This window comes from Perca fluviatilis, chromosome 16, assembly GCF_010015445.1.
Source record: "Perca fluviatilis chromosome 16, GENO_Pfluv_1.0, whole genome shotgun sequence".
Lineage (NCBI taxonomy): Eukaryota > Metazoa > Chordata > Actinopteri > Perciformes > Percidae > Perca > Perca fluviatilis.
The window spans coordinates 18,052,915-18,061,347 of NC_053127.1; the positions used below are offsets into that span (position 1 = coordinate 18,052,915).

The window sequence follows — 8,433 nt, forward strand, 5'->3', positions numbered from 1 at the left end:
GTCACAGCTGAGCAGCTCAGTGAGGTGGAGTGGCTTAGAGCACGCATAAGTCAACGTATTTATTGTCTTAAACTGTAAAATAGGCGTTCTAGAAAGAAAAGATTCACGTCTCCGACTTTTAATAGGACCTTAACCCTGATGCGTCATTTGTTGTGAATGGGACTTCAGGCTTGACTTCACACAAGGAGAAGTTGGTAAGCAAACATCTTCTCTTTAGTGTTTGCAATACTTACTGTGAAGCCCAGGCAAAAAGCCTTTCTATTGAAGGTATTAGGAGTACTTGTAACTTTCTCGTTGTGTGTGCACCAGGAATAAACGCGAACGACGGCTTGGTGAGGCTGATGACTTTCCGTTATTCAGGCTTCTCAGACCTTCATCACTCTCACGTTACGCCTGGACAAGATGTCAAGTGAGAAATTAGACTTTTAATTGTTCAGAACGAAGACGGCAGTTGGGGCTAAGGAACTAAATCCCCCTTGAATCCTCAAATCTGCAAGTTTGCAGATTTGAACAGTGGACCATAACATAGCTTATAGAGTATTTCTCCATATCAAAATGTGTCTTACACTTACGTTGCATTCAAAAAATGTGATATTTGTGGTTTGTTTCCTTTACAGATGTGTTCAAGGACAAATCATCAGATGGAGTGATCCACATGACCTGGGAGGAGGCAAGTCTATTTCCACGTATGCCATGTATTCTTTCCCACAACATACAAAAAGATAATGTGTGGCAGAAATATTTACATCATCTACTGAAGTAAAAGTAGCAATAGTGCAATATACAAATACAATTTTCGACGTTTTTGATGCCTTTTTTCAGTTTGTTTTTGCTTTTTCCAACGTTTTAAATTGTTAAATTTTTCTTCTACACATTTTCAGCACTCATTTCTATGTCCCATATTTTCTGATACAAAAAATTGAAAATGGGTCAATGTGACCCAAAGTCAACACAAGGGTTAAGTATGTGGTATTATAAGTAAAATGTATGTAAAGTAACAAGACAAGATTATTACCAATGCAGTTATGTATAAATAGCATTTTACTGTTGTGTCAGTTTAATTGTGTTACACACTGTTAACAGTACATATTATTGAGCACATCATGTCTTGTGTGAAATCCTAAATCTCTAAAGTAACTTGTAGATAAAGCTGTTGATTAAATGTAGTGGAGTAAAAAGTAAGTTTCCCTCCAAAATAACATGTTCTCGCAGAATCAAATAGCAGAAAAAATGACAGTAAAATACTTCAGTAAATGTACTTACTTACATTCCACCACTGCAGTGTGTGGCCCATTCTGTGCAGGATTAAGTAGTTAAAAGTATTAAAGACTAACAATTCTACAAACTGCCTTTTCTTTTGTTTCAGTGGTCCAATGCCTCCATGTTCAACTTGACCAAAGCTGACACAGGAGCAGATCTTAATTCTTGTACACATTTTAACATCAAACTTCATGTAGTAATGGCAAAACAAACAGGAAGCTAGAGAAGAAACTGTGGACCAAAAATGATTTTATTAACTCATCACTGTCTACATGAGTAAGACTCAAACAAGTCATTAAACACAATATCACTGGCTCATACGTCGTTCCACACTTCTCCCGAACCAAGCAATAAAGACTAATTACACTCATTCCTGTGCAGATGTTACAAGGGACTCTGTGTCAAAACTCATATTTACAAGTCAGTGTTCTTATTTCACAATAATAAATCAAATCCACCAATTCAAGTGCAAAAGACAGACCATGAGCACACTCTACTGTTTGAATATGTCCACTCAAGCCAGTATCTGGTGGAGTCAGCAGTTACAGGATACGATTGGCAATATTCAATATTTTTCTTATTGTTAACAAATCCCATGAAAAGACTAGAATTCCTCCCACTAACAAGTCACTAATAACTACTATTTACTCCGGTTTTGAGGAATGTTTGCAAACAACTACAGTGCCCAGCTGTTTTAGGAAATCATTGAGCCTTGAATAGAATGTCCATTCTTAAACATCTTCAGTAGAACCCAATAGGCTCGGGTAACAGGGCAGGGAAGTCAGAAAGTATTGACAGAAGAAGAAACTAAGTCTTTTCCTGGGATTTGTTAAAAAGGAAAGACATTACCCTCTATATTAAGATGAAGGTTGTGTGCTGTACAGCTCTCAGTCCTCCTCCTTTTCTATATAAGTCTTACAGGCCGAGCGTGTCATCTGTCTGGCCAAATACCTGTCTCTCGCCGAACTCACAGTGTGATCCGTGCTGCGCTTTGCAAACTTGTTTGCCTTCTCCTCCATTTCCTCTTTCTCTTCGCCTTCCTGTTTCGGTTGTTCTTTTTCCGTTCCGTGTTCACCGACTGCTTCCTTCTTTTCTGGATCTTTTTCTTCCTCCTTCACTGGCTTCTCCTTCTCGGCTTCCTTCTTTTTTTCCTTGTCTTCTTCCTGATCTTTGTCCTTGCGCCTGTCTTCATCTGGATTCCTCCTCTTCTCTCTTTCCCCATTCTTATCCCTCTCTCTTTCTTTAGGGCTCCTCTCCCTCTTCCCATGCCTGGTCTCCCTGTCTGTATCCTTGCCTCTGCTTCTGTCATCTTCTCTGCCTCGGTCTCTGTCTTTCCTTATATCCCTGTCGTCTCTTCTTCCGCCGTGCCTGTCATCTCTTTCCCTTCCCCTGTTTCTGTCTCTATCTCTGTCCCGTCCTCTGTCTCTGTCTTGATCTCTGTGGCTCTTCTTATGTCGGTCTCTCTCCTTCTCTCTCTCCTTCTCCTCTCCGCTCCCTGATGAAGGTGACCTCTGTCTGTATTGGCGTTTTGAGTGTGCAGAGCCTGCCCCAGGCTTGCTAAACCCAGACTTCTGCTCATGCCCCTCTTCACTGTCGCTGCATGAACTTGGGATATTGTCGTGAGACGTAGATGAGGCAACAGGTGAAGTCCTCTCTGTGTCTTTTGAAATCTTTGAGTTTTGAGCTCTGTGGAAGCAGGAACAGAGAGATACAAATAAAGGCTCAGAATGCTTTTTAAAAAAGTATGCATGCGCTTCTTGTGTTTATGGATGAGCAAGTAATGCGGAGCTCTGACTGACTTGTTTGCTGAGCGATCCGGTATCGCCTCCTCTCCTACAGTCTGATTCAGCAGGTGCCGGTAGAAGCCGCTCAGGTCTTTTTGTTTCTTCACGTCCAAAGCCGCTAAGCAAAACAAAAATAATTCAAACATAGATTTTATATAAAGTGGCCTCTTTCAACATTTTAAAAAGTCTCTCTTCAAGTCATGCTTTGTGTGCCCTGAGGAAGGAATATACTTTGCCAAAGCCAATAGGCTCAATACATTTATTGAAGGAATCAAGTTAAGTTACTTTCCTGAATTTTTTCTGCTTTCAATAAAATATTGGAAACATTATTAGGTGTTTTTCATCCTGGCCACACAAATTGTTTTTACAATATCCAGATTGCTTAAGGATGACATAAAGTTGCTATGGACAAATCCAATGGAAGCTACATTCATATTTTGCTTGAAACGTCTGGAGTTCAAAGTCTCACCATATCACTTACAACTAAATCTTATCTGCCTAAAGCCTAAAAACAGTTGTAGAGTATCGGTCTAACCTTCCATCTCTGCTTCTCTTTTTTCTCTCTCCTGCTCCTCCTTCTGCTCTAGCAGTTTTTGCTTGTAGGCAGAGGTAACGTAAGCTTCTTTATCTGCAAACTGCTCTCCCTCTTTCTCCCTTTCCTTCTGGATCTTCCTCTCATCCCTCCGTTCCTGTTCTTTCTTTCGGTCCTCGACTGCTCTCATTAACTGGTGGATATACTTTGGCTGTAATAAAGAGACACAGACAAAAAAACTAATTAAATTAATGTTCATGAGGAAGTTCACTTGTAGGCTGTCTCAATATCAGAAAACAGCAACACCGCAATACAGGGAATCAATGTCTCGCTCCAACATATTTTAGCAGAGTGCATGCTGGACGGTCTTTCTAACCATTAGATCATTCTGAAATCCCAGTGTTGACAAATACAGCTTTGCAAGTGTTCAACATAAATGAGATTACCTTTTTGTCAGTGCCTCCCAGAATTTTTTTGTTGCTCTCAAGTCTCTCTTTTTGAATGTCATCGTACACAGCATCGTAGTCATATACAGTGCTGTCCTGTTCCAGGGCCTTGTGCATCTCCAAACGTGTCTTTAGAGAGAGAGAGAGACAGAAAAATACCAGAGAAATGTAAATCACAGAGGAACGACTGTAAAAATAAATAAAAAAAGAAGAATGTAAAATAGTTTTAGGTGGATTTAAGTCACATAGCCTTTTAATTCTTCCTCCCACCTGCTTCATCATCTTCTTTTTGTCAGCTTCTTTCTGTAGACTCTCCCCAACTGTGGTCTGAGGAACATAACAAGATATATGTAGTATATTTGGACAGAAGTCTGCTAAAATGCCAACAAATACCTAAAAAGGGGCATTTTTTTTTTTTTTTTTTACAGAAATCTTTTTAGTTTCTATAATAGTGAAAATACCTAAAACACATACATTGACGAGAGACAAATTATACTGTATTGCCCTGCTTTTAACATACCCATAAGTTTACCCACCTCATCATCGGAGTCATCCTCGAACACTGAGTGTTTCTGCAGGGTCTTTGACAGTCCTTTCTTCTGTGACAAGATCAGCCCGTACCTGTGCACAATCAGGCAACAAGGCTTTGTAACATATACATGCATTTCACCTGCAAGTCTTTTTGCAAAATTTTTCAAGAATAGGTTGTATCTCTTCTAGGACAAATGCAAAAGCACCAACACTAAAGAAGCCATTTGGAGGAACAGCAAATTACTTTAAAGCGTTTTATACCTTATTTTTGAGGATGTATATATCTGGATAGCGAGGATTAGAAACATTACCATGTATTTTACATGAGTTTATCTCAGAAATAAACACAACGCACTATTTATAAGATGGTTTAACTTGTTTTATGAGACAGGTGACTTTCTGCAAACTTTCGGTTAAGCTCACTTTTCATAGTGCAATACGTTATGCACCTAAAAGAGAAACAATAAACGCCTAAAACCTCGCGATAACTACCAAATGAGGTAGGTTTGTTAAGTAGCTATTGTCTGAATGACTAACGTTTACGGTAGCTATGAAACTCTCCGTGACAGTGTGTCATTGGTGAGGCAAACATCCAGTAAAATTTAGCAGTATTTCTGGTAAAATTAAGGATAAGTTGAGAAATAAATGACAGGTTTAAAAAAAATATACAAACAAAACGGTACCTAGTTTTTAAACCTTAACCTGCTGCTGTATATGCGAGGTTTGCATAACGTTAGCATATCGTAAAACTAGCTAGCTAGCTGCAGGAGGCACCGTTTTCACAAATCACCACAAGCTGTAACACCACGGCTGCTACAGTTAAGTAAGTTATTTATTATAACTATTACTACAACGCCAGCCAATTGAAACAGTCGTCTTTCAATGTAAATCACACAGTAGTATAACCACGTAAGCTTGTTTGCAACTTACTGCTTTGTAGGGACCGCCATCTTGCTCTGACTGTGAATGAAGAAGACTGTAAATATTAACAGTCTAAGGAATGAACGAGTACGACAGATTCGACACACATTTTAGTAAAGTCATACGTAACAACTTCTGCTAGGTTTTCACTTCAGTAGCCATGTGAGTACAGCTACCACAAACACAAGGCCGACATTTATAAATTTGGCCGTCATATTTTTTTCTAATCACATTATGGGTTTGTCAGCCTGTTGCGAATGTGCGGACTTCCATTGACAGATAACGTTAGAAGTGACCGTGATGAACAAAATGTGAATTATCCATTGTAAAAAATAAGGAATTCTAATAGATTTTTGCAGTATTAGAAAACAACTAAAATACCATGATATTAAAAGCATATTAGCCTACCACAGATCACTGTGCCACCCGTTAAAACCATAGACTGTATATGAAAAATGACAACGGTATTGTTTTTATTACCAACAGATGGCGCTATTGCTCCAAATGCATTGATCAGTAGCGCTCGGTTCTGAAAAAAAAAAAAAACATAAAATAAACGTAATTTTGTGTAGCAGAATTTAGTTGTTCATATTTCCTATCCTGGTAATTATCCTGCATCCCTTTAAGCCAATTTCATGACCCATTGAAGGGGTTCTGACCTTCAGGTTGGGAACTAGTCTTCTACTGTGTATTAGCTACTACAATGACCAGAAACCAAAGCTTATAATAGATCTACATGTATTTTTATTCTGTTCCTTCAACCACAGATCATGTAGAAGCAAAGTGCAACACGAAATAGGTTAGAGAATTCTGGGAGGAATGGTGGCGAGTCTGCTGGAGAGGCAACAGAAACTGCTATAATTTCATGTTATTCGCTCATGTAATTTGTTATTTTCAATGCTGTCGACTGCTCTGTTCTAAACCTGGTGTAAGTCATTCTCTTAGATCAGAGAGCACATGGCTCACCTGTGATTAAAGTTGCAGCTTTAAATTCCCACTGCTTCCTCTTAGTGACTCTAAATCCAAACACCATTATCTCTGTCGTAATCTCCATCTCATCTCATCTCATCTCATCTCTGGCCTCACTGTTAATCCCTCTGGTACAAACAGAACGACCAAAGCTGCCTGATGGATGTATGAATGGATTGGTGATAAAATGAACTATGGAATGTGTGGATAAATGGAATGGTAGATTGACATAAGGATAGACACTATAAATAAGGATAGACAATATGGTAGGGTTGAGGTAAAAAAATATAAAGGGACTGAACAAAAACATGTTTTATATCAATAACTGAGAGGCACATTCTTCCTATGTGTAATGATGTAGAAATAAAACACTGGTAAGGACAACAAGCCAATGAGTGAATTATTTGAATCACCGTGTATTGTGTTAGCCTGGCTCCAGACCTCTGAATCGCTGCCCACATCTGTAATTATTGGCAATTCAGTCTGATAGTATTATGTGTAGCAGGAAAGGAGAGCGAAACCAGGCTGTACATGAGCTGTAATGAAAGTGGAGGTTCTGGTGCATCTGTGCATACCTGCACACATTGGTATTTTGGCTGTGTTACATGTGCTGTTGACACACATGACATGTGAGTGTGTGGTTTTGTGGTATATATGGATGCTGCTTTCCCTGATCTGTGCCCTCAGGTAGTGAAGAAAACTGTTTAGCAGTGCAAGTTCAGACAGGCATGCTACACTTCAGCAGTCATAAAATATCACCTGATGTTTTCCCTTGGTCAGTAGGCTACTGCACCCACTTCACTGAAACTCATACATGTAGAGATCATATGACTTCTGGCTGATAACCTATAGGAAGGCAGGCCTCTCTTCTTTTTTCCGAACTGCAGCCACAGGTTTAGACTAAGTCTCTTAAACCAATGCATGAACATTATATACATTCTATATGGATATTGTACAGTAAACCTACACATTATTTTATTTATTTATTTCATGCTTAGAATTGACACGTTGACTCTCGACGCTGATGCAGAAATACCTTTTTTAATTGATGTAATTTACTTGAGAAGAAAATAATTGAGGAACTGACTTGACTTAAGCTCTATAGTGACTTGACATTTAACTCACACTTAACAAATACAGAAAAGAGGACTTCATAAGGTTCAGGCTTTATTAATTTTGACTTGGGTATTAACTTGTGTCTCAAGACTTGAGAGTGACTTGGGAAAGCTGACTTGGTCACATCTGGGCTTAGTGTCTATGCATTAAATTGATAGTATGCATAATAACAGTTGGTAAAGACGTGTACAAGATCAGTTTTTTCATCAGGAGGCTTCTATGGCTCTGTAGAGAGCTTTTCAAAGTCATCAGATGTCATCAGGATTATGTTGGTTTGGGCTTGAAGACTTAAAATCTTGAAAAGGAAATGAAAAGCCTGAGTTACAAACGAGGGCGTGCATTTTAAAAGACATGAGCATTTAGGCTTAGACCAGACCGGCATCACCTGGCAGAAAATAATAATTATTAAACATGTCTAAACAACCGTTTAACAAGAAATGCATGCATAAAAAGTTATAATACAAACACGGGTCAAACTGCATTGATCTAAGGTTTTGTGTCCTCCCCAAAAAGGGCACACCCTTGACATTTTGCGAAGTACCTGGATGTGTATAGTCTAGAGACATCAGTTGCATCATGGATAATGTAGGATCCAGTGTTTTTTAACTCACCAATACTAGGGACTTAAAAGTCAGGCTACGGCATCGCTTTTGACCATTTATTTTAAAGAGTTGGGTCTCGCAAGTCCCCGAACGTTATAGCCTACATTATACATTTCTAGACTAACCATTTTAAGACATATTTTCTGAATGTAATTGTTGTAGGGTGACGATGACAACGGAGGTCAATATTTACTCATCTTAACATGACACCACTAAAACAGTAGCGGCAGATTTATTGTTTGAGAGACACTAACGTTACTCATAGCTGCTTT

General features: G+C 38.8%; 1 protein-coding gene across 1 annotated transcript; it reads right to left on the reverse strand.

Annotated features, from left to right (window-relative positions):
* Window positions 1–1,491: 1,491 nt before the first annotated feature.
* On the reverse strand, window positions 1,492–5,610 carry nsrp1 (nuclear speckle splicing regulatory protein 1). The gene is made up of 7 exons (XM_039778305.1): window positions 5,484–5,610; window positions 4,559–4,643; window positions 4,293–4,349; window positions 4,023–4,151; window positions 3,580–3,787; window positions 3,060–3,162; window positions 1,492–2,946 (listed from the first exon to the last, which is right to left on the reverse strand). The coding sequence occupies exons 1-7, from the start codon at window positions 5,501–5,503 to the stop codon at window positions 2,148–2,150; spliced, it is 1,401 nt and encodes a 466-aa protein (XP_039634239.1). The 5' UTR covers window positions 5,504–5,610; the 3' UTR covers window positions 1,492–2,147.
* Window positions 5,611–8,433: the final 2,823 nt, after the last annotated feature.

Coding starts and splice junctions, on each gene's coding strand:
- nsrp1 (XM_039778305.1), bottom strand. CDS start 5,503: ATGGCGGTCCCTACAAAGCA. Junction 4,644..5,483: donor ATGGCGGTCCCTACAAAGCA/GTAAGTTGCAAA, acceptor GATTGTGCACAG/GTACGGGCTGATCTTGTCAC. Junction 3,163..3,579: donor AAGAGAAGCAGAGATGGAAG/GTTAGACCGATA, acceptor TGTTTTGCTTAG/CGGCTTTGGACGTGAAGAAA.